Consider the following 27,677-nt stretch of genomic DNA (forward strand, 5'->3'; position numbering starts at 1 on the left):
AGGGGAATTATGGAATGCATTATGAATTGAAATGAAATGAAATGAAATAAAGATTATTATTATTAACATATTTTTATAATTTAATTTAAACCTGGCATTTGTAAAACGACAAAAACTAATTTTAGCTTTTTTCTTTTTTATTGAAAATAACCTTCTAAATTAGTTATGTTTGAAAAAAAAAATACATAACGACAAAATATTTAAATCATACAATAAAATGTAAATGACTTCACAATCATAACTATCATGTTCAACCTACAACGACGCAAAACGTGTCATTCTAAAAGTAGCCATAACTGGAATCTTTTGAATGAGGCGTATGTTCCGGTAGTTTTTTTTATTATTATTTCCTAACTCGTTATTATTATGATTACGAGGGTTTGCTGCTGCTGCCGCTACCCCACAAGAATGAAGTCCCATTTGACAACGCGAAGGATCACGCTCAATTGCCAACGGTATATAATTTGCCCAGATGAGGTGCCGCCGCCGCCGCGCGGAGTCATTATTGACACGAGAGTTGTCGGTTTATTGTACACAGTTTGGACGACGTTCTTGTCCGACTTCAATGCCAAGGCTTGCTTCTTTTATATTGCGTGTTGGATTCGAGATGGACGAGTTTGATGTTTGAGCCGAACTTTCAAAAAGTAAACATTTCCGGCTAATCGAAACGACCATTAGCCCCCCCAAACCGATCAAACTCACATAAACGACAAATTTATGTCTCACTTTCCCGCAAGAAAATCGTAAAATTCCCCCCAAAAAATCCGAAAATCACTTTGGCTTGGGGCAAACCTGCAAAGGTGCTAAAAGAGGTCATATTCCCACCCAATCGCAGGGAAGTTGGAATCCGTTTCACTGGGTCAGGGCCTGATGCATCGCCATAAGTGCATCCCCCCATGAGCCCTTGGATATTGGAGGGGAGAGGGTCATAAAACCGCTTCAAAGTCCCCGCGAGTTTGCTCCCGAAAGTCGTAAAAAAGGCAGATGAGACCCAATCTTTTGGTTATTTTTTTTAATGGCGAGCCTTTTTCGCCCCACTCCGGGACCGGACAATGCACAATTCACAAGAATGCGCGCATACACATGATGCATTCACTCTCTTCGTTCATAAATTTTATTGGAAAGGCCGAAACGGAGGCTGGGGAAAAAAGAAAGTAAAACAAACGATTCGTTTGTCGAGGAGGTTGCCAGTTTTGTGGAAATGTCTGAAGGGCAACAGATGCACTCTCCGGTCGTCATTTGATGGTCCAATAAAGACCGCGTTTGAAATGCATCTACCGCGCCGGCATGGGAACCCGCTGATGGATGCAATCTTTCACTTGGACGGAATTCCTGGAAGCGAACTACCGCGAACTGGGAATTCGAATTACACGGTTGACCTACAAAAAGAGATCTTAACGTTGAAACATTTCAACCTCCCCCTGCGTGAAATATTTCAACCTCCCCCTTTCCAATCAAAGCTGTGAAGATTGTGATCGTTTCACACCGTTAATCCTTTCTCCGGTCCTAAAACGAGCTACTTTATCAAAACTGACCGGTGTGTGAGCCCCCCCTCCGAATAGTCATCGGCACTAAATCCGTTGTGTCATTTAGATAACGCGTCTTGCGAGTGACCAACTCGCGGTTTATAATGGGTTTCCCTTTATTTATTTATTTCACCGACTGGGGCCCGGTTGCGGCTCCAGATATGCGGGGATCGTTAAGCTCTGGACGTAAATGTGTGTCCACGAGCGGGAATGCTACTAATCTAAAAACCATAAAATCATGGCCATGAGCGAGCAGGCGAAATGATTATGATGCTGCCTGGTTAGGCAGTAAACGAGTTCAGCTAGAAGTGTCTAGGTTTTGATAGTATCTTGATTATCAAGGTCATATTCAAATGTGATTTTAGGAATTGCAAATTTTTTTGTATGATATGCACTCGTTGCAAAACTCGATTTTTTCAGCACCCGCTGTATTTGTCAAAATCGACAAATGAACAGATTGTGCTGGGAAAAAAAACATCATTTTGCAACTTGTTGCTTAAAGTACATATCCGACAAAGTTTAACTTTTTAGCATAAATAGGCTAAAATTAATTTAGCTGATTTTTTGTTTTTCTTTTAATTCAATTGATTTTAAAATTTAAACAAGATTTACACTTGGAAGATCACAAAATTTTACAAGTTGCCACCGAGAGTCCAATTTCCAATGTTTTAAACCAATTTTAAAAAAAATGATCTTTTCAAAATTGCCCATTCTTAGAAGAACTGTTCAATTAAAAAAAACCTGACACATTTTTCTTAACCTTAAAAGTTTTTTTTTAACTTTGCATAGAACCACTGACTTGTATAGCATAATGCAATACGTCTATTTTTAAGACGCTAAAATGTTGACTCAAATTTTTTTTTAAGATTTTAGGTTTTTTTTTTGTTTATAAATAACTTTAACGATTTTGTCCCAAAAATTTAAATTGAGGGCATAAAAAACTTCAATTTTCACAAATTTTAAAACTTTCCTTCTTTTATTTTAATAATCCGAACAAAAATTTACAAAAATTGTATTTTTAGTAATTTATTGTAATTTATTGTAATTTTTGTATTTTTTGTATTTTTTGCAGTTTTTGCAGTTTTTGTCATTTTTGTAATTTTTGTCATTTTTGTCATTTTTGTCATTTTTGTCATTTTTGTCATTTTTGTCATTTTTTGTCATTTTTGTCATTTTTGTCATTTTTGTCATTTTTGTCATTTTTGTCATTTTTGTCATTTTTGTCATTTTTGTCATTTTTGTCATTTTTGTCATTTTTGTCATTTTTGTCATTTTTGTCATTTTTGTAATTTTTGTAATTTTTGTAATTTTTGTAATTTTTGTAATTGTTGTAATTGTTGTAATTTTTGTAATTTTTGTAATTTTTGTAATTTTTGTAATTTTTGTAATTTTTGTAATTTTTGTAATTTTTGTAATGTTTGTAATTTTTGTAATTTTTGTAATTTTTGTAATTTTTGTAATTTTTGTAATTTTTGTAATTTTTGTATTTTTTGTAATTTTTGTAATTTTTGTAATTTTTGTAATTTTTGTAATTTTTGTAATTTTTGTAATTTTTGTCATTTTTGTAATTTTTGTAATTTTTGTAATTTTTGTAATTTTTGTATTTTTTGTCATTTTTGTCATTTTTGTCATTTTTGTCATTATTTTTTTGTAATTTTTGTAATTTTTGTCATTTTTGCCATTTTTGTCATTTTTGTCATTTTTGTCATTTTGGTCATTTTGGTCATTTTGGTCATTTTGGCCATTTTTGTCATTTTTGTCATTTTTTTGTCATTTTTGTCATTTTTGTCATTTTTGTCATTTTTGTCATTTTTGTCATTTTTGTCATTTTTGTCATTTTTGTCATTTTTGTCATTTTTGTCATTTTTGTCATTTTTGTCATTTTTGTCATTTTTGTCATTTTTGTCATTTTTGTCATTTTTGTCATTTTTGTCATTTTTGTCATTTTTGTCATTTTTGTCATTTTTGTCATTTTTGTCATTTTTGTCATTTTTGTCATTTTTGTCATTTTTGTCATTTTTGTCATTTTTGTCATTTTTGTCATTTTTGTCATTTTTGTCATTTTTGTCATTTTTGTCATTTTTGTCATTTTTGTCATTTTGGTTATTTTGGTTATTTTGGATATTTTGGTAATTTTTGTAATTTTTTTTGTAATTTTTGTAATTTTTGTCATTTTTGTCATTTTGGTCATTTTAGTAATTTTGGAAATTTTGGTAATTTTAGTAATTGTGGTAATTTTGGTATTTTTGGTAATTTTGATCATTTTGGTAATTCTGGTAATTTTGATGATTTTGGTAATTTTGTCATTTTTGTCATTTTGGTGATTTCGGTCATTCAGGTCATTTTGGTCATTTTGATTATTTTCGTCATTTTTGTCATTTTGGTCATTTTGATCATTTTGGTCATTTTGGTCATTTCGGTCATTTTGATCATTTTCGTCATTTTTGTCATTTTTGTCATTTTTGTCATTTTTGTCATTTTGCTGATTTTGTCTTTTTGGTCATTTTTGTTTTTCTTTTTTTGTAATTTTTGTTATTTTGGCCATTTAGTTCATTTAGGGTCTTTCGGATCATTTTGGCTATTTTAGTTTTTTTTTATTTTGGTAATTTTGGATTTTTTTTTCAATTTTTGTCAATGTTGTCCTTTTTGTCATATTTGCAGATTTTCTAAACGACTTTCTAATAAATAAAAATATCAGGTGTTAATGCATTTCACATTTTTAAGTATTTTTATTTCTGAATCTTATGTTTGTATTTTATTTATTTCCACTAAATTTAATGTTTAACTTTGATTACGATATTGTTATTTTTTTTAAAGATTTAATAAAACCAAACAAAACAACATACACTTTGAATAAAATCATCAAACAAAGGGGCCATCCATAAACCATGCTGCGACCCCAAAATTTTCCCAAAATTTTTGGTGGGTTGAGGGCATTAAAAATTTTCAATCTGGCACTTATTTTTAAACTTTTCTTCCCTTAAAAAAATATTTTAGTTTTCTGAACGAAAATGAATCTTCCTATTTTTTGTAAAATTTACGTAACATTTTTTGCAACGGCCTAAGTCGGCATAAAATTTAATTTAAAAACAAAAACAGGTTTAAGTGCGTTTAAAATTTGAAGTATTTTTTTATTTTAATATTGTTTATTATTGTTTTAAAAACTGACCTCCAAATCTGTAGCATAAACTTTGACTAAAATCATTCACTAAAGGGGGCATTCATAAACCACGTCGCAATTTTTTTAAATTCTGAAGGCATTTTTGAATCGATTTGGTGTTTTGGGCAAATTTAATTTTATTTATGTTGCACTATTCAAACAAAATCGGTTAACGATATTTTGTCGATTTTTTATTTAAAAAAAACCCATTATTCAAAATCATTTTTATTTAATTTTCGGAAATGTTTTGATATGATTTAGAGAACAAATGCCAGCTATTTTTAAGTCATAGAGAATTACTGCCCAAAAATGTTACCGCCAAAAAATACGACCGTTTTTAATTTAAAAATCGAATTTACGATCGAAAAATAGTTAAGAGAAATATTGGTAAATTGCACCGTTTCCGAGATATTACTACTAAAAGTGTGACTTAAGTGTCCATTAGTGACAATTTTTTTATTTTTGAGTTCAGAAAATTTCCTTTGATTTTGTCTAAGAATCCATGAAGATTGAAACTCTGGTTAATGATAAAAAGCGGATAAAAGAAAAACAAACAGAATAATTTTTAGAATGAAACATCTGTATTTTTTTTTAATTAAATATACTTTATTGAATCTTTCTTTTAATAATTACATTTGGTTTACATAATAAGTGGTCAGCTGTGGCTCTTCAGCTTTAGTTTGCTTTTCGTGATTTAAACACTGTTCATTTTCATAACTTTAAAAGTATATGATTTATCATTTTTGTAACACTAGGTACAATGAGGAGAAAAAAATTGTTAAGAAAACATAACCTAACCTAAAACTAACTTAAACTTACAATAAACTAAACCAATCCTTGAATCAAGGGGTATTCAGAAATAGCACATTTTTCCCTGAATTTCAAACATTTTTCTTGAATCTTCTGATCCAACATTTTTACTTCTGCTAATTCATGAACCTCACTTGATCTTGTCCAGCCAGGAACATTCAAAACCATTTTGAGTACCTTGTTTTGGACACGCTGGAGCTTCAATTTATGAGTTCTAGCGCAACACTCCCAAACAGGTACTGCATACTCAATAACGGGGTAAATTATTTGTTTGTAAACTGCTAGCTTATTTTTCAAAGATAGCTTTGATTTTCTGTTAATTAAAGGATACAAACACCTGATGAGAATGCTGCACTTGTTCAATATTTTGTCTACATGCTGCCGAAACAATAGTTTCGAGTCAAGTATGAGACCTAAATAGACAACTTCCTTTGACCAGGGTATTGAAACATCATTCATTTTAATCAAAACATCATCCTTTGGGGCAAATCGGGCCGATTTGGAAAGTGGAAAAATGATGGTTTGAGTTTTGGCTGCATTTATGCGAATTTTCCAGTCGCCAAAGTATTCGGAAAGAACGTCAAGACCCTTCTGAAGACGGCCAACTAAATATCTGGTTATTTTACCCTTATAAATAACGGCAGTGTCATCAGCAAAAAGTGACAACACACCATTACCAGGAAGAGTAGGCAAATCAGATGTAAAAATATTGTACAGAAGTGGGCCAAGAATACTTCCTTGGGGAACCCCAGCATCAATGTTGAATAATCCAGAAGCAATCCCATTCAGAAAAACCCTGAACGATCTCTCCGAAAGATAGTGCTGGATAATTTTGATAAGATACATTGGAAAACCGTATAAATACAGTTTATGTATCAAACCATCATGCCAAACATTGTCAAAAGCCTTCTCAACATCCAACAAAGCCATAGCAGTTGATTTAGACTCAAGCTTGTTCTGCTTGATGATTTTAGTTACTCTCGTAAGCTGATGAGCAGTATTATGTCCCTTTCGGAAGCCAAACTGCTCGTTCAAAATTATATTATTATCGTTGGTAAAATCCAAAAGCCTTGAATAGATGACCTTCTCAAAGAGTTTGGACAGACTACTCAAAAGACTAATGGGACGATAACTTGTTGGCGATGTTGGATCTTTTGAGGCTTCAAAATTGGTATGACTTTGCCCAGCTTCCAATTGGTAGGGAAGTAACCAAGTTGCAAACATTTATTGAAAATATTGGCTAGATGTTGAAAGAACTGATCACTCTGTTTTTTCAACACCAGATTAAAATGTTATCAAAGCCAGGAGCTTTCATATTTTTCATTTGTTTTACTGCAACTTTGACTTCCTCACCAGAAACATGGGAATCTGCAGGAAATTCAAAGGTAGAGTATTAATTGTTGAAATACTATTGGCAACTGATGTTTCTTTACGGCTGGTCATGGAAGCGCCAAGATTATGTGAACTAACAAAATGAAGCCCAAGTGCATTTGCCTTTTCCTCGGATGTAATCAAAGGAGAATCCTCAACAATAAGAGGAGGAATAGGCTTTGGTTTGTTTTTAAGAACTTTTGAAAGTTTCCAAAATGGTTTTGAATAATTCCCAAGCTGGCTTACATGTTTTGAAAATTCTTGATTTCTGATATTGTCAAGTCGGTCTTGTATGATTTTGTTCAAATTGTTCACTGAAATCTTTTGTCATAGTCCCCAGTCCGTTGATATTGTCTCCTATAAACATTCCTAAGTCTAATCAAGTGTTTAGTATCTACGTCAATATCAGTTACCTTAAAATTAACAGGAACCTCCCGAACGTTGGCAGCCTCTGCTTGGTTGATAGCCTGCTGGATCACCTCCAGCGAACGATCAATATCAGCAGAAGTTTCCGGGTGTTGATCATAGTCGATGTTGCTGTCTACCACTTGCTGAAACTGCTGCCAGTCAACGTTGTGGTAATCTTTCCGGGTTGGTTGCCGCTGCGGAGTAACGGAAGCTCCAACCTCCACAACCACCGGATAGTGATCAGAACTCAACTCTTCAAACACCTCAGGATGAGCCACGTTCTCAGCCATATTGGTAATGAAGAAGTCGATGATTGAGTGATTCCCAGACCGAGCCACCCTCGTTGGACGATCCGGACTCACAACGTTGTAGTATCCGTTTTGCAGATCGTTGTGCAGAATCACTCCGTTCCGATTCCTCCTGCTGTTGCCCCAAACTTCATGCTTCGCGTTGAGGTCACCAGCGATGATGTACTTTGCGCTCCGCCGTGTCAGCTTCTGGATATCGCTCTTCAGTTTTGCTGCTGAACCATCTCTGGCATTCACCTGACGTGGGCAGTATGCAGCAATGAAGAGTACTGGGCCAACCGAAGTGGGAATTTCCACTCCAACGGCCTCGATGATGTCCAGCTTAAAGTGTGGCAGCCGGCGTGGCTTGAGATCACGATGAACAGCGACAAGCACACCTCCTCCTCCAGAGGTGGTCCTATCGAGCTGCGTCGCGATCTTGTAGTTTTGCAGATAAACTTTTTCACCGGGCTTCAGATGAGTTTCCGTGATGGCAGCTACGTCGATCTCCTTCTCGCGAAGAAAATCCACCAGCTCTAAGTTCTTCCTCCTAATGGAGCAAGCGTTCCAATTCAGCAGCTTGAGGGACCTACGATCCATACTGGATGACGAACGAGGTCAGCACTTCAATCTGCTGGGTCTTGGTTTTGCATCCACGCAGTGCAGCGGACATCTGTTTGAAAATATTGAGGAGTTCGGTTGAGGTGTAAAGATCATTACCATTTTCCTCAACTGCTGGTTCTTGGGTTGGTCTTGGCTCCTGGCTGAAGCCCGGTGGTGGCGGTCTCGGCTCCTGGCTGGAACCCGGCCGTGGATGATTCATCTCAGCTCTCTTCCTGGGATCCAACGGCAACGGTGCCAAGTTCGGGACCTGGCGTCGCGGTTGAAGAGGTGGAAAATTTTGCTCCACCAGGGCTGGAGGAGTTCTACGACGCTGAGGCTGATTCTTCGTCGATGCTTGCTGCCGAATTTTCACGAACTCAGCTCTCTTGGGGCACTTTCGGTCGGTTGACGAGTGCTCACCGTTGCAGTTGAGGCACTTCACCAGCGAATCTTGGATGCACTGGGATGTGATGTGCGCATCGGTACCACATTTGGCGCAACGACGCTTCAGGTGGCAGTTCTTACCTCCGTGCCCGAAACCCAGGCAGTTGAAGCATTGTGTGACGTCACGATGCACTGGTCGGTATCGCTCCCACGACACGATAATGTTGAAAACCGCTCGGATTGCCTTCAGCTCAGGAAGCGTCGTCGATCCCTTAGCCAAATGCAGCAGGTAGAGCTGGTCACGGTACTTGATGTCTTTGTTGCGTCGGCTCATTTTGTGCACGGCCAACACATCCAGTTTCAAAACTTTTAGCTCGGCAGCTAATTCCTCCACTGGCATGTCGTACAGACCTCTGACGACGATTTTGTACGGCTTATCCATGGCGACATCATGGGTAAAGTACTCCGCCTCGTTTTCGGTCAAGTAATCCTTGACCAGTTGATAGTGCTGCCTGGATTGCACCAGCACCTTAAATCCGTCCTGACACAGACGAATGTTGCCTAGGACTTTCCCAGACTTGATGAGTTCAACCAGCCCCGCTCGAAAGTCGATCGTTGCTGCTGATTGCCGCACATAAAAAGGAGGCAGTTTCTCCTTTCGCTGTTTCACTTCATTCTCCTTTGCTTCCGCTACCTGGTCCTCGTCAGGCAGTCCAGCAAACTTGTTGTTCTTCAAAAGCTGCTCCTCGTGCGATGAAGAGTTCTCCTCCTCCTCATCCATCGGTACAGTACCGTCGCTCTTTTTCGTCTTTTTGCTGTTCGATGTCACTTCCAAAAGTACCTTCCTTTTGGAAATCCCCGGTTTTTGGCCATCAGTTGAGGCCTCAACCTTCCTTTTGGAAATTCCCACTTTTTTGCCTGCTTGAGCCGCAGGTAGGGCAATATTGCCGGCGTTTTGCGCCGGGACGCGACGAGTCATGTTGATTCAGACAACCTTCACCAACGAAGTCTCGGATAACAATGAAACATCTGTAAATTTTTTTGATCCCTTAAAAAATTAGAAAGTTGTGGAATCAAGACATACGTTATAGAAAGGCCAATATTTGGATAAGTTTCCTATTTTTACAAACAAAAACAACACGTTTTAAAAACAGTTTTTTGTTTTTTTATTCATTACAAACCTTTTCTTAAAAAAAGAATAATTCCCAAATAAAAACTCCTTCACTTTGATTACGCTCGAAATTAATCACTTAATCATAAAGCTGTCGCTTGCTATTTCTGAAACCGAAAAAAAGAGCATTTCCTCTTCAGCTAGGCAATGCGCTAATGAAATCCCGAAAGAACGCCGCAGATCTCTGGAGCATCAACGAGGGAGGTCAACACCAAAGATCGCAGGCGCGCGAGGGCGGTATCTGCCGGTCTTCCCACCCACGCAACATTTTCCTACCGACTTTATTCATTTTTTCTTAGCTGCCTTGATTTAACTTCAATGAAAGGAAATGAAGAAGAAGAAGAAGAAAAACGGCGAGCTGCAAAATGAATCTGCCAAATTAATGAGATGTCACGAGCGCACTTCGCGTTTGGAGACACACAACACTCCAGCAGCTCTCCGAGATGGTTCCGGTGGATGACACTGGAGTACAACAATCCCTCCGTAATAGAAACCTGGCAAATGTGCAGAATGACTAGATAGATCTCGAATAATGTCGTTTGAGTAGGTTAAAAAAATACAAATTTATTTATTTAAAAAAAAATGTAAATTTAATTTTTACATTTTCAAAATCAAAATCGAAGACAATTAATAAAAAAAAAAAAAAAACAAAAAAATATATTTCCTCAAAGTTTAGCCTACCTCCAGGCGCATTCCCGCATTTCACCCCAAACTCACCACGATCGCGTTCGCCGATCATGCTTCGGCCTCACTTCGGATTTCATCGCACAAACCCGAATGCGACGAAAAACGACGACGACGACGTCGCCGCTCGCTGCGTTGATGGCAATAACTTGTAGCTCATTGCCACCAGCAAATCTCCGCCACACCATGAAACATTTAGTGTTTCTCACCACATTTGCCTTCACCGTCGCCGCGGTGTGTCTGCTCGTCAATGTTTTTCTCACTCATCGGCACACACACACAAACTCACTCACTCGCGCGCGGTGGTGATAAAATTCCAAACGTTCGCTTAATTTATGCATCGCGTTCGGTTTTATATTTAGGTACTCTTGTCTATTTTGTTCCTCTTTTTTTTCGTTTCCTCCTAGACGGGGGTTTGCCTTGTTTTGCGCGTTTGTATCGTCTTTTTTCACCTTTTTTTGCTTACATTTTTTTGCGCTTACTTGTCTCGTTTGTTTTTGTGTTGGCCCGTGTCGCGGTGGCTAAGGCTAAACCGTTTTCATATCAAGGTTAGGAGCGTTTATGTCTCTCCCTCTCTCTCTCGTTTTATGAACCTTGCCCGTTCGCTGGGTTTGTTTATGTTTTTACCTTCTGGGCATTGTTTTGCTGTTTAGATATGCGTTTGACAGTAAGTACTACCGAGAATCGGGGACCGGTAAACGTTTCTTCGCAAATAAAAACAGCTAGACTGAAGCTAGTGGGCAAACATTAAGAACAGTTGGAGCTGTGGTGAAGTCATAGCTATGCATAGTTTGTAAAATTTCAGAAAATAATTTAAAACAAGAGAAAAAACTTCTTTAAAAATCACTTTGAAAATCAACTTCAAAACAAGTTAACACTTAAAAACTACAACGAAACAATCTCAGTAAAAAAATCATGGTAATATTACATCTGGGAAGGGGTACATTGTGTCAGAAAAAATGTGTAATTTTACCCCTGAAAATGTGTAATTTTACCACTTTCTGATGTAATGGCACATTTTCAGTCTAAATTGGGGTGAAATTACATTACAAAATAGGTAGTATTCAACCTTCCAAATTTACATATTTTTTTATTGTGAAAGTTAGACAAATCATTTCACCAACATCTCGGTCAACATAACAAAAAAACAGTTCATAACTTTGTTTTTCTGTGTTTAGAGGAGTATTTGTTTTAGCACAAATTAACGATTTTTTTTTTGTTCTACATTGGAAATTTTTTTTTAAATATAGAGGAAAAGTTGAAATTACACATTATTAGTTGAAATTACACATTATTAGTGGTAAAAAGAGATGAAAATTTGTAATATTACACATTTTTTTTCGATATAATTCAGGTAATATTACATCATTCAAGAAGAAACATAAAACCTTCCATTTTTACACCTTCGACATTAACACAACTTCTTACTTCTGAGTCACTTTTTGACATGTATTTTAGGGCAACTCTAGTACATTTCTAGTCTAATCACTTTTTGAAATGTAAGTTTTAATCTGAACAATAAATATAAAAATATGTTATAATGTAAACATCTACTAACTTCTAATAAGAATCCATTAAAAATCATTAAAAAGTTGAACTCAAATAAATTTACAAAACACTAAAAACATAAGATAAAAGCAAAACAAGTACATAGAAAAAGAGGGAAAACACACCTCATTTTCTGATTTGAAATTTACAAAATAACTGTGTAATTGTAAAAAATGTGTAATTTTACATCACACAAAACAATCTTTTTACATGCAATTTAACGCATTAATTTAGGCAAAATTACATCAAAAAAGGCAGTAAATTTAGATCGCTAAATTCCACCTTTTTAACTTCGACACCAAAGGATTAACATACACAGTAGAAAAAAATATGTAACCGATTCTGTGTCAAAAAATTGTAATAAAATGTATATTTACCTCTCAAAATTTGTAAACATACATATATCATGTGTAATTTTACATATTCTACATAAGTTGATGCAAAATAACAGAAAGGAGCACAACTAAAAAAGTAGTAATCCAGCTACGTGTAAAAGTGCTGGGTGTAAAATAAAAATTGCAATATTTTATGCAATTTTATGTAACTTTACACCCAGAAATATGTAGCCCATCAGTATGGGAAACCTACTTGACCGAAATGTCAAGCTCATATATGCGTTTATCCTTACATTTTTACATCGGTCTGATGGCCGAGTGGGCTAAGGCGCCTGTCCTTACTCTTGGTGCTGGGTTTGAATCCCGTCGGTTGCAACATTTTTTTCGTGTTTGCAAAAATTGTACATGCAGTGTGTAATATTAAATGTTTATTTTGACGAAGGTGATGTGCATGCTTTTGCATGCGATTTTTCTATCGGATTTTTTGCTGTGAGGAGGAAATATTTAAAAAGGGTTTTTTTTAACTTTCCAAACCATTTTTTCCAGTGTACCTATTTAGGTTGAAAGTGGAATTCCACTGGAAAAGACGTAAGGTTACATATTTTTCCAACACAAAAGATGTACTCATTCTCAGATTTAATATTACCATGATTATTTTTAATTTACAAAAGAATGATTAAATAAATAAAATTAAATTTACATGAAAAACATGTAATCACTAGCGTACACAGGGTGGGGCAACTGCCCCACCATTCTTAAAAATTTATTCTAAATTTGGTCAGGGGGTGTCCGACGTAATTTTTAAAACGTCTATATTATTGCCCCACCTTCCTCGAGAAGCTGGGCACGCTACTGCATGTAATTTTTATTTTTCAGATCATTTTTTATTCTGGGGCCATTTTTAGCAGGTTTTTTCTACCAAAAACATTACGTCTCTTCCATTTTTTTTTTGTCCAGAGTTTTGCATTTAACTTGTAATATAATAATTTTATGAAAAAAAAACTTGTAATATTTTAGCTGTTTTTTCTGAAACTGCACAATATAAAAAAGTTATTCTACCATAAACATAGAATACACAGTAGAAAAAAAATATGGCAATATTATATCGAGAAATTGTGACAGAATTGTGTCAAAAAATGTGTAAAATTACCTCTCAAAATTTGTATATTTACATCTATCATGTGTAATTTTTGTTTCTCTATTTAGGTTGAAAGTGGTATTCCACTGGAAAAGGCGTTGAACTCATTTTTTTTTTCGAACACAAAAGATGTACTTTTTCTCAGATGTAATGTTACCATGATTATTTTGAATATGCAAAAAACGATGACGTGAATGATGTTGTCTGCCTGTGTGGATCAATCGGACCGCGCACTGGACTCACAATCCAGGGGTCGCCGGTTCGAATCCCGGGGCGGACGCAAAAAATTCTAAGTGTAAATATAGGTATTCGGTGCCCTCTCCCCGTGCCCATACCTTCACACTTAGGAGACCCGGGAGGCGGAGTCTTGTCGCAAAAAGAACGATACACGCCTGTGGATCCGTTGACGAAACCGCAAGGTTTAAGAGGGCCACATTATAAGGTGTTACGTCGATTCCGTTCCGAATGATGTTGAGTTTTTTTTTGCAAATTTTAAAGACCAAGAAAGAAATAAAACCAACAAGAAGAGATTAAACCCTGGTTTAGTTTGAAAAACAAATTTTCTTTAAAATTTTTCAGGACAATTTTATTTTTGGTGGCTTTTCAAGCAGGATATTTTTTCTACCAAAAACATTACGACTCTTTCTTTTTTTTTCAAAATTTTATATTTGTACTTGCATTTAAACTTGTAGTATTTTAATTGTTTTTCTGCACAGTATAAAAAAGTTATTCAACCGTCATTCCTTATTTTTTGTCTCTAGTTTTCATATAATTTTCATTCTGAGGGTCATTTTATCAAATTTGTTTTACCAAAAACTTTACATCGCTTCTTTTTAAATCTTCTTTTTAAATTTTAGTAATGTTCAAATAATAATAATTCAGTTTAAAAAATAAAAATCGGTTGAAAATTTTGAAAAATTTACAAGTTTGTGTTGTAAAAAAAAAGTATATTTCCTGAAACATTTTGTAACACGAAAAAAATCCAAAATTACACTTTTTCATGTAACTTTTTTGACACAAAAAAACATGTAAAATTACCCTTTTTCATGAAACATTTTGTGTAACAAAATGTGTAATTTGAAATCCTTTTTCTTTAATATTTTTGCATTTTTTGTTTTCAATTTTGACGTTTTTTTTCAATTTCAAGCTGAGCAAATGTTTTTTCAATTTATGTTTAGAAATATTATCAAACATTATTCAGAAATAATTTATAACGTTTCCATTTACGTTTAACACTTTTATGAGTGTGTCGTTTCAGAGTTTCAAGTACTTTGCGTTATCTAAATCAAAATCCACCCAGCTTTTATACCGAAGGTTACTTCAAATGAGTATCTTTACGAGCCAGCACGATTACCCGATTGCGTTCTCCTTCGTGCAATTATAATAAAAAAAAGAGATTCACTTGCCATTTAAATTATTCAATAAACGAGCCAGACTTATCTAACCTTCCCGATCCACGGCGGTGATGACGGCGACGACAAACGGGCAGAGGAAGACCCACCAAACTCGGCCAAGAGGAGGAAACCGCGCTGATGTCTTAATGACCAGGTATCCTCACCCGGGCGCGCGCGATTAGTAACATTTTAACACCGGACCTCAGCAAACCATTATTTAAGCGCAAAGGGAGGAACGGAAATTGAAGAGAGGTAACCATTTCTCGTACATATACAAATCATCAACTCTGCGATTGCCTAATCGGAAACGCGGGCCAACTCCGAAAACAGTTTGACCAAGTTGCACAACTGTCTTGGCTGATTTTCGCGATGGCGAAGAGTCGTAAAGATGTTTCTCCTTTTGAGGATTTCTAGCAACAAATAAGGTATCGGATTGGCTTTGTTTTAATAAACAATTCAATGGCCTTTTGGGGTCTTTTGGGGTCTTTTGCAAACGTCGACGTGCCACCCGAGCAACGCTGCTATGAGCTGGATTCATCCAGCAAAAATAAGCAGAATCGTCATGTTCTAACCGTTCACCAACCGCGACACCCTGCTGCTTGCCGCAGACAGGCCTGATTTTCCCCACCTCCAGCGTCCGTGTCTGTGCAAAGTGTTAATCGACCTTTCGTGGCCCCCAAAAACCGTCTCTACCGTCGTCCCGTCCAAATCGTTCCGCACTTGGCAGTCAACGCAATGTTTAACCCCAAGTGTTTGCTGCTGGTTCTGCTGCTGCACCTAATCTCGGCACCCAATGATTTAGATTATTTATGGACGCGTCGTGTCTTAAACAGCCGCCGCCGTTGCGTTCTTCTCGCGTTTGGTTGGGGTCTGGTGGGGGCTTATGGGAAGGGGCGCAGGAGATAAACCGTGTCAAGTTCTTGCCCCTCGGACACGGCAGCACAGCAGGCATCGCGGTTTGGACACTTGAGAAAAAAGTGTAAAATTGAGTATAAGAATTAATTTTAAAACAAAGAAAAAATTTAGAAAACGATCAAATTTTAGAACCAATCACTTCAAGCAGAAAACGGTATATTTTTTAATATAAGAACTGAGATTTTTTTTTTTCAAAATAAAAACCGAACGCCGAATCGACCCCATATAAAGAATCAAAACGATAAAAACGATAAGTTTCTCAGTAGGTTCCAAATGATAAACTAACATTTATCACCAAGCCAATTGGAGCAGAAAACGATATAATTTTTAATGGGGTTAGAACACTAAACGGTCACATTCAGGAAAAAGTGAATTCGATAAGAAAACGATCAAATTTTAGACAGTTATGAAATTCTTCACTGGCAGTTAGAACACTAATCATTTGAGCAGAAACGGTTTATTTTTCATTATTATCCGACCAATAAATTGTAAGTTTGAACAAGTCAAATCGAGTAAATCGTTTTAAGTCAATTTGTTCAGAAAATATTTTTTTAGTACGATCGAAGCACCGAAGAAGAAGAATTGGCCCTCAGAAGCAGTAAAATTCGAGTAGAAAACAATCCAATTTTGTATTGCTTCCGATGCTGAATAAAATTAATAAAGACAAATCGATCACAAAAACGATAAGTTTGTAATAGGACTCAAATGCAAAATTTACATTAAGAATCAAATCAATCCAAGCAGAAAACGTTTTAAATGTCAATAGCGTTCACTAAGTACTAAATTGGTATTTAGAACAAGTTAGTTCGAGTAGAAAACGATCAAATTTCAAACCGTTTAAGAACGATAAGTTAGTAGTTATAATAGTTCTAATAAAAACAATCAAATTTGTGAACAGTTCCGGAACGCAGAATTTGGCAATTAGATCAAGTCAGTTCGAGCAGAAAACGGTAAGTTTATTTTTTTTAATACGATCTGAACTGTAAAGTTGCCTTCAGAAGAAGTCAAATAGAGTTGAAAAACGAAAAACAAAATCTTAACAGAGTCCGAACGCTAATTTAGTAGTCAAATAAGAAAATTTTAGCACAAAACAATAAATTATAATTCCAACATTTTTTCTCTATCGAGAAAACGATAACACTTACAGCTGAAGCAGCCTTCGACTTAAAAGCTCTGGAAAACGAAATAAACGAACAAAATTTAAAAAAAGTTAAGCAAGTCAAATTGAGCGATAAAACGATACATTTTTAACAGAGTTTGAATGCAAAATACAAATTTAGAATAAATCGAGCAAAAAACGATCCAAACATTTAAAAAGATAAAATTTTAAATAAAAAAAAGGCAAATTTACCAAAAAATAATCAAATTTTAAATACAAAAATAAAACAAAAGACTGAACAGGTATTTATGTAGATCAAATCGAATTGAGCAAAAAACGATCAAATGTTCGACTAAAAAGCCCTGGAAAACGAAATAAACAAACAAACAAAATTTAAAAAGAACGCTAATTCTTAAACAATCAAATTGAGCAAAAAACGATAACAATTTTAACAGAGTTTGAATGAAAAATACAAATTTAGAATTGATTAAATCGAGCAAAAAACGATCAAATAATTTTAAAAGATAACATTTTAAATTAAAAAATTGGCGGATTGACCAAAAAACGATCAATTTTCAAACCAAATTTAAAATTAAAAAAAATTAAAGAGCCTGAAGACTGAAAATCAATATAGATCAAGTCGAATTGAGCCAAAAACGATCAAATGTTCGACCGGGCCCAAACGCTAAGCTGTGGGGAATTTAAAACAAACAAAGTCGGAAAGTTGATTATAAATTTAGAATTAATTAAATCGAGCAAAAAACGATCAAATAATTAGAGGGGCTAAAAAACGATCAAATTTTAATTTCAAAAATAAAAAGAGCTTGAAGGCTTAAAATGTGCTTAGGCCCAAATGCTATGCTTTTGAACAATCCGAACGCTGAATATAAATTTAGAATTAATCAAATCGAGCAAAAACGATCAAAAAATTTAGAATAATCAAATAGTTTGAGCCCGAAGGCAAATTGAGCAATGAATGATAATTTATTTTAAACACATAAAAAGAAACAATCAAATAATTAAATAATTAAAGAACGATCGAAATTTAAAAAACGATCAAATAATTAAAAACGGTCAAATAACGAAAAGGCCCGAATTCAAATTGAGCAAAAAAAACAGCCAAATGTTCAACAGGGCACAAATAATTAACTTTGGAATATTTAGAACAAACAGAATCCGAACGCTGAATATAAATTTAGAATTGATCAAATCGAGCAAACAACGATCAAAAAATTTAAAAATGATTAAATAGTTAGAACCCGAAGGCAAATCAAGCAAAGAATGATAAAATATTATTTTGTTTATTTTTATTTTTAATCATATAAATAAAAACGATTAAATAAACAGAATCGATCAAATAATAAAAAACGATCAGAAAATTAAAATCGATCAGAAAATTAAAAACGATCAAAAAAATTAAAAACGATCAAATAAAAAAAACGATAAACTAATGTCTTAAAACAATAGAGCAAAAAAGCATTGGGAAATTTACAACAAACAGAAGCAAACCAACAACTTAGTGCATTTTTCCGACGTTTCAATTGCCGCAGTTAGCCTTCCTCAGGGTCAGTTATAAATTTACAATCACGACTAAACCTGCACCACATTTTTCCACTGTGCCTTCTCGGAATGCTACTTGAGCTTAGAATTGATGCCGTCTGGTTCTTTGCACCACAGGAGGTGGTAAAATATTTGCATATCTCGCACCAGCTCGTCTTCACCCCGAAAACCCAAACAAACAAACAAAACCGAACGAACGCGCTTCTGGCAAGTGTACCAACGCGTCGCGTCCAAACTGGATAATGATGCCAAATTGTTTCCAGAGTCCGGTCAAAATCCATTTAGCAGTAGCTGCCCGCCAAGTTCGCCAATCATACGCTGTGCTGTCATAATGGATAATTTTTTATGAACCCCGATTCCCGAGCAGTCAGGCACTTGCTGGGGAAAATTTATGGGACGCGTTATGGCGCAATTTAGTGGTGCTGCTGGAACGCGCGCTGGAAATTTGTGATTCTTGCAATTTAGCGGACATTGGTGGCGGGGGAAGTGGCCATTTTTCTGGTCAAACTATATATTATATTTTATTGTTATTGTTATGTGCCATCGTTTGCATTTCAAAGTCGCGCTCGGGGACGTCTAAAGTGGTGATTGTTTTTGCGGCAGTTTGCACTGAAGCGAGCTTGTGAGATATGGAATCCTGGTGGGCTTCCTTTTTGACGTTTGATAATCTCTCGCGGTCTTGTGTTTTTTGATGGAATGTTGAGACCGATGGTGATTTGATCATCTCCAGCAGCAGCTGATGTCATTTCGATAGGCTACGCTCTGCGTTGTGATGACTCAAAATTGTAGTCACTGGATGAAATTTGATGTTATTCATATCTATGCAAATACAGTCCAGGCTCGATTATCCGGAATCCTCGGAAGAATGCACTTCGGATAATCGAATCTTTGGATAATCGAATCTTCAGATAAACGAATCTTTGGATAATCGAATCTTTGGATAATCGAATCTTCGGATAATCGAATTTTCGGATAATCGAATCTATGGATAATCGATTTTTTGGATAATCGAATCTTCAGATAAACGAATCTTCGGATAATCGAATCTTCGGATAATGTAATCTTTGGATAATTGAATTATCGGATAAACGAATTTTCAGATAATCGAATCTTTGTATATTCTAATCTTCGGATAATCGAATCTTTGGATATTCTAATTTTTGGATAATCTAATCTTTGGATAATTGAATGTTCAAATGAACGAATCTTCGGATAATCGAATTTTCGAATCTTCAGATAAACGAATCTTTGGATAATCGAATCTTCGGATAATGTAATCTTTGGATAATTGAATTATCGGATAAACGAATTTTCAGATAATCGAATCTTTGGATATTCTAATCTTCGGATAATCGAATCTTTGGATATTCTAATTTTTGGATAATCTAATCTTTAGATAATTGAATGTTCAGATAAACGAATCTTCGGATAATCGAATCTTCGGATAATCAAATCTTTGGATGATCGAATCTTCGGATAAACGAATCTTCAGATAATCGTTTATTCGGATATTCTAATCTTTGGATATTCGAAACTTATGGTAAACGAATCTTTGGATAATCTAATCTTTGGATAAACGAATCTTCGGGTAATCGGAACTTTGGATACACGAATCTTCAGATAATTAAATCTTTGGATAATTGAATCTTCAGATATTCGAATCTTCGGATAATCGAATTATCGAATAATCGAATCTATGGATAATCGATTTTTTGGATAATCTAATCTTCAGATAAACGAATCTTTGGATAATCGAATCTTCGGATAATGAAATCTTTGGATAATTGAATTATCGGATAAACGAATATTCAGATAATCGAATCTTTGGATATTCTAATCTTCGGAAAATCGAATCTTTGAATATTCTAATTTTTGGATAATCTAATCTTTGGATAATTGAATGTTCAGATAAACGAATCTTCGGATAATCGAATTTTCAGATATTCTAATCTTACGATAATCGAATCTTCGGATAATCGAATCTTTAGATGATCGAATCTTTGGATAAACGAATCTTCAGATAATCTCATATTCGGATATTCTAATCTTTGGATATTCAAAACTTATGGTAAACGAATCTTTGTATAATCTAATCTTTGGATAAACGAATCTTCGGATATTCTTATCTTCGGATAATCGAAACTTTCGATTAACCAAGCATAAAAGAATCTTCGGATAACCTAATCTAAGGATTTTCAAATCTTCGGATAATCGAACCTCTGGATAATCGAATCTCTGGATAATTGAATCTTTGGCTAATCGAATCTTTGGATAGACGAATCTTCAGATAATCTAATCTTCGGATAGTCTATTTATTGGATAATCGAATCTTCGGATAACCTTATCTTCGGATATTCGTATCTTCGAATAATCGAATCATTGGATGATCGAATCTTTGGATAATCTGTAGGCTTAGTGATTTTGCACGCTCGAAAATAGCAAATTTCACTGGGACCTCAATTTCAAAACACCAAATTTCACGCAAATTTCGCGGAACGTAAAAATTGTTAAAATAACTCTGAAAATCTTAGGTTTATATCACAGAAACTACACTTTAAGCTTCATTATACATTATTCTTAACTAAACTAAAAAATCTTCAAAAAATTTGAACGTGACTCAAAAAAATCTCCCAATTTTCAAAAAAGTTTTCAACTCGTGTATGGCTCTTTTTATATTTTGAAACAAAATGTAGGGCATGCGTAACTATTCTCATTTATTGAACTGCTTTACAGTCATGCCTTAGCATATGGGGGATGCAAAACCGAGGCGTGCATAACCGAGGCACAGAGCTTATGGGTTTTTGGCTATATGGGAGACATTGGCTTTAATCGTACGAAAAATCATGCAAACATCAAAAAATTATAGTGTTTTGGAATCGGGATGATGTCAGCTATCCATTAAAATTATTATTTCATGAAAATTTTCACAAAAATACGTATTTTTTCTGTATTTTGAAAATGCATTTTTTTTCTTTAAAGAAACCAAACATATATTGTTATTTATGGGTATCAAATTATCAGGTTTTCCATACATTTTGGATGTAATAACAACATTTTTAGAAAATACTCGAAATTTTCACAAAACTACATATACTCGAAATTTTCACAAACTACATATTTTCGAATAAAATACTAAAAATTTCCGTTTTTACAATGTGGGTATGGAACGATCGATCGGAATTTTTTCATGCATTTCGAATGTAATAACAATATTTTTTGAAAATACTTAAAATTTTCACAAAACTACGTATTTTCAAAAAAAAATACTCAAAATTTCCGTTTTTACAATGTTAGTATGAAACGATCGGGATTTTTTCATACATTTCGAATATAATAACAACATTTTTTGAAAATACTCCAAATTTTCACAAAACTACGTATTTTAGAAAAAAAATACTAAAAATTTCCGTTTTTACAATGTGGGTGTTAAACAATCAGGATTTTTTCATACATTTTGAATGTAATAACAATATTTTTTGAAAATACTAAAAAAAATCACAAAACTACGTATTTTCGAAAAAAAAAATACTTAAAATTTCAGTTTTACGTAATTAGGGGAAGGTGGGGCAAGACGACCATATGGGGCAAGAGGAACAATCGCTCGTACGGCCGTAATTTTTACAATTTTGATTATTTCCAGTATGAGGAATTATTGCTAGCAATGCAATTAGCTGATTCTACTACCACATAACCGCCAAAACGACGTAAACGCCACGGAGCATAAGATTTAATGAAGTTTTTTTCAAAACCTTTGTTTTCTTATAATATTCGGAAAGTACAAAATAAGGCATAGGATTCGTTTTATGGCAATTTTTTTCAAAATGCAATTTTTCCTAGATCAGTAGTGTCCCTACCAATGACTTGCACCTATTACAAAGTATGATTTAACTTTTGGTTTTTTTTGTTGAGAGCTTTAAAAAAATCTCGTTCAGGTGGGGCAAGTGTACCATATGGATTTTTAGTATGGAAAAAAAAATACGAATTGCTGCAACAACATATTTTATTGGGAAAGAAATACTTAAAAGTACTTAAAAACTGATAAATAATTGTTAACAAAAAATTTCCAAACAAAATATAGTGATATCATGAAAATTTACTATTTATCATCTCAGTAATAATTTTTTTTGTAAAAACGATAAAAATTTTAGTAAAAAATATGTTTTATCCTAAAAATGCAAGAAACGTTTCAAATACATTGTAATCTGATGTATCTAAGTTATAACAGTTCAATTGTTAGCAAATTAGCATGTTGTTTCATGCATTGTTCCTCTTGCCCCAACGGGTTGTTCGTCTTGCCCCACTAGTTGAGTAGAACGCATGGAAAATCAAAAATTTTAAAATCTGTTTTTTACAGTCAAAAACTGGATTTTTTAAAAACCTGTTCTATCAAAGTCTTAGTCAAGACCTGGAATAAGATGATTATAAAAAAAAATCCGACAAATTTTTCAAGTTTTTAATGGGTTATAACGAGCATTTCCTTAGCTTGTTACACTTGCCCCACTTTCCCCTACAATATCTTTTAAAAATACTAAAAATTTTCACAAAACTACGTATTTTCGAAAAAAAACCTCAAAATTTCCGTTTTTACAATGTGGGTATCAAACGATCGGGATTTTGTCATACATTTCGATAGTTATTAAAAAAAATTTCACAAAACTTCATATTTTTGTAAAAAATTGATTTGTAAAAACTGAAGTTTCGAAAAGTTTTACAAAAAAACGTAGTTTTGTGAAAATTTAGAGTATTTAAAAAAAAATGTTATTAAATTCTAAATGTATGAAAAGATCCCGATCGTTTGAGAACCACTTTGTAAAAACGGAAATTTTTAGTATTTTTTTTCGAAAATACGTAGTTTTGTGAAAATTTTGAGTATTTTCTAAAAATGTTGTTATCACATTCGAAATGTATGAAAAAATCCCAATACATTTTTGGATTCTTTAGAGAAAAAAAATGCATTTTCAAAATACAGGAAAAATACGTATTTTTGTGAAAATTTCCATGAAATAATAATTTTAATGAATAACTGACATCATCCCGATTCCAAAACACTATAATTTTTTGATGTTTGCATGTTTTTTCATACGATTAAAGCAAATGTATCCCATATAGCCAAAATCCCAAAAGCTCTGTGCTTCAGTTAAGCACTGGGCCGTGCTTAACCGAGGCAGCTGAACGGTGCAAAACCGGGGCAGTGCAAAACCGAGGCATGACTGTATTCGACGAATAAAGCTTGAAAAGTTTAAGATGATTTGCTTCTGTTTTATCAGTTTACATTTTTCCGAATTTCATATCAAAGCAATATTTGACAATCTTGTCCAGCCAAAAAGAATAAAATAGTTTGAATTTTCGGCGACATTTAACCCATTCAAAATAATTTTGAAGGTTTGCATCTCATTTCAAAAAGTTAATTTAAAAAACAATAGGCAAAAATACTATAATTTGTGACGAAATCGAAATTTGTAATCAGAATGAGAAAAGAAAACAAAAAAAGGTGGAATTTTTGAACTTCCACGGGAATCATCCACCCAAACAATCAAATAACGTTAAAATTAACTCTGAAAAAAATCTGAATGTTTTTCAAATGTGATTTTAAAGATAAAAAATACTCTACATTTTATTTTTAGTAAAACAAAGCTTGAATCTTTTGATTTCTTTTGAAATTATTTTTCTTCTATTCATAACTTGTTTTTATTAGGTCCTTTTAGATGCTGTGGATTTTGAAATTATACTTTTCAAATAAAATAGTAGTAACATTTTTACTACAGCGAATAAAAATAATACTAAATTTAGTTAGTTTTTAAAAATCGTCAAAATTCAATAACCCTATATTAGTAATTGAACAAGGGTATTCACTTGCTTAGTTCTACTCTAGTTGTTAAGATTATTTTCATTCCTATTTGAGTTTGATAAAATATTTTGAGAAAAATCGTTGCAGTTTCACACAAATATACAATTTCACGGGATTTCGCGGAAAAAGTTAAATTTCGCGGATTTCACGCTGTCCGCGAAATCGTGAAATTTCACTAACCCTAATAATCTGACCTTTGGATAATTGATTCTTCAGATAATCGGGTCTTTTTAAGAGGAAAAAGCTTGACCATTTTACAAAATTGTAAAGTTATTTTAAATTTTTCTGGCAGATTTTTAAAACTTGCGCAGACTTTCAAACTATTGATTTAGCTGAACAATCCCAACTCCCTATTTTGTACCCAAATTGGCCACGAAACCACGATTTTCCCAATTTGGACCAGACCTGTTCGGATTACGTCGCCGTCGATCTACTTCAACCTGCTCGCCTAACGAGATCCGGCCGCGCAGACATCCATCGAAGACGACGATCCGCGCAAACCAACAAAACCAAAACAAAGCGTGAGATCACCGGGTTGAATTTAGCGCGTCCTGGGGAACTCGCTCTCTGTGTGGCTTTGCCTCGTTCGCGTGCACTACCTTTAGACCGAAATTGCACTCGCGAATCGCGAAACAAACTGCGGATCGTTAATCTTTCCGCAATTTAGACTGTTGGTCGTCGTCTTCGACGACGACTCACCCGGTTTGGAATGCGCGTTGCTTCGTGCCAACGTTTGACCATTTGACCACGAACATTCGCTCGTTGAACCATGTGGTGCAAATTGATTGCAATTTTGGGATTCTCTCGGCTGATTTCGAGAGAGGGGGAATTCGTGGGAAGGAACTGAACCAATTGCGCGCGTCAATTACCCAGAATTACATTTGAAAAAAGGAATCGCTAACCTGATTGTTGGTAGCCTGTGGAACCGGATGCTGCTGTACTGCAGGACTTCCGGATGCCAGGATGACCTGCGGCTGAAGATGCTGCTGCTGCGGCGGCTGCGCGTACACTTGGTGGTTCCGCTGCTGCTGCTGCTGCGGAGTTGCCGAGTGGTGAACTACTGCCTGCGTGGTTGTCGCGTTCGGTCTAGACTGTGGAACCGGCTGCTGCAGCGAGGAAGTCCGCACGGCGGGAACCGGCGGTCCTCCGCCGCCACTTGGACTCATTTCGGCCATCGTTAAACTGAGCGCGAGCGTGTAGTCGTGTGGAGATTATCGAATTGAGCTACTCTTCCGGGGTCCGAGAATCGTTCACAGTGAGAGGGGTTCGAGTAATTACGTAATCAAGCTTGGGCCGACCCAACAACCATGGCACCAGGGCCACTGCATTGCGACTGCTGTCCTGCTGCTGAAGGTACGACCACGTCCGGGAAGTTGTTATCGGCGCGGTTCCGCGACGAATCCGTCATGTTTATGGGGGTGGCGACTTGGCATGGTCATGGTCGCGAGCCTTAAAAGAACTCTCTCTTATCGCTTCTCCGCAGCTTCTCAGAACGACAAGGTCTCCGGTCCCGTGTTGGGCACGCTTCTACCGGCGATCATCGCTGCGCTGAAGTTGATCCTCCGGACCGTGGGGATAACCTAAAAAGGGACGACAAAACAAAATACTTAATTAGTGTCAGCCGGTAAAGGGCAACCCAATAAAAACGTGAGACTTATTGCTGATGATAAGTGTTTGTGCGCCCTCAACTCTCAACTCTAGGAAATTGAATAATTACAAACACACGCGCGCACGAATGCGCGATCGAGTACAAATGTTCAAGACCATTCCGGCCGGCGACGACAACCCGATGATCATAAAGCAATTAAAAGCTCATAAAAATGGGACGCGGATTTTTTTTCCCTCCCTTTTGCTTTTACAACTTCCAATAAAAATAAAACGCCGCGGCTTCAAATCGTCGTCGTCGTCGGTACACGATAATGATTGTATTTACGAACCGAACCAAATCCCAACGATCGAGAGATCGTCAACTAGAACGGCGCACACACACACGCGTGCGCCATAAACATTCCCCCGTTCAATGTGTTCCATTGTTGCGGCATTGATTTACGGTGGAATGTTGTCGTCTGAGTCGTTTGGGGTTCTGCCTCCGTGAAGGTTGAGATGGATCGGAGATTTTCCCGTACCCCCTTTTTTAACTAGACAAGTGACAAGTTGCTGTTTGAGCTGGATCATAATTTGACAGAAAAAGGTCAGTCAGGTCAGTCAGGTCAGTCAGGTCAGTCAGGTCGGTCAGGTCAGTCAGGTCAGTCAGGTCAGTCAGGTCAGTCAGGTCAGTCAGGTCAGTCAGGTCAGTCAGGTCAGTCAGGTCAGTCAGGTCAGTCAGGTCAGTCAGGTCAGTCAGGTCAGTCAGGTCAGTCAGGTCAGTCAGGTCAGTCAGGTCAGTCAGGTCAGTCAGGTCCGTCAGGTCCATCAGGTCAGTCAGGTCCGTCAGGTCAGTCAGGTCAGTCAGGTCAGTCAGGTCAGTCAGGTCAGTCAGGTCAGTCAGGTCAGTCAGGTCAGTCAGGTCAGTCAGGTCAGTCAGGTCAGTCAGGTCAGTCAGGTCAGTCAGGTCAGTCAGGTCAGTCAGGTCAGGGTCAGTCAGGTCAGTCAGGTCAGTCAGGTCAGTCAGGTCCGTCAGGTCCATCAGGTCAGTCAGGTCAGTCAGGTCAGTCAGGTCAGTCAGGTCAGTCAGGTCAGTCAGGTCAGTCAGGTCAGTCAGGTCAGTCAGGTCAGTCAGGTCAGTCAGATCAGTCAGGTCAGTCAGGTCAGTCAGGTCAGTCAGGTCAGTCAGGTCAGTCAGGTCAGTCAGGTCAGTCAGGTCAGTCAGGTCAGTCAGGTCAGTCAGGTCAGGGTCAGTCAGGTCCGTCAGGTCCATCAGGTCAGTCAGGTCAGTCAGGTCAGTCAGGCTGGGTCAGGTCAGTCAGGTCAGTCAGGTCAGTCAGGTCAGTCAGGTCAGTCGGGTCAGTCAGGTCAGTCAGGTCAGTCAGGTCAGTCAGGTCCGTCAGGTCCATCAGGTCAGTCAGGTCAGTCAGGTCAGTCAGGTCAGTCAGGTCAGTCAGGTCAGTCAGGTCAGTCAGGTCAGTCAGGTCAGTCAGGTCAGTCAGGTCAGTCAGGTCAGTCAGGTCAGTCAGGTCAGTCAGGTCAGTCAGGTCAGGTCAGTCAGGTCAGGTCAGTCAGGTCAGTCAGGTCCGTCAGGTCAGTCAGGTCAGTCAGGTCAGTCAGGTCAGTCAGGTCAGTCAGGTCAGTCAGGTCAGTCGGGTCAGTCAGGTCAGTCAGGTCAGTCAGGTAAGTCAGGTTAGTCTTTCGTCGCCAAATTATCAATTAGATTATTCAAATTAAGCACGCGCTACAAAACCCACCCCCCACCGAAACACAAAAACAAACATTCATCACCGATTTTACTACCGATTGTTAATCGCCAATCGTGAATAAATTTGTTCGGAATGTCGAAATC

General features: G+C 36.2%; 1 protein-coding gene across 1 annotated transcript in view; it reads right to left on the minus strand.

The window, feature by feature from the left end:
* LOC6054180 overlaps nucleotides 1-27,677 on the minus strand; it is a 279,137-nt gene that overhangs the window by 156,456 nt on the left and 95,004 nt on the right. Inside the window, 1 exon segment of the mRNA XM_038266527.1 lies at nucleotides 25,144-25,821. Coding sequence (XP_038122455.1) covers nucleotides 25,144-25,416 — 273 coding nt within the window. The 5' untranslated portion in view covers nucleotides 25,417-25,821.

Source organism: Culex quinquefasciatus, chromosome 1, assembly GCF_015732765.1.
Source record: "Culex quinquefasciatus strain JHB chromosome 1, VPISU_Cqui_1.0_pri_paternal, whole genome shotgun sequence".
NCBI classification, from domain to species: Eukaryota; Metazoa; Arthropoda; class Insecta; order Diptera; family Culicidae; genus Culex; species Culex quinquefasciatus.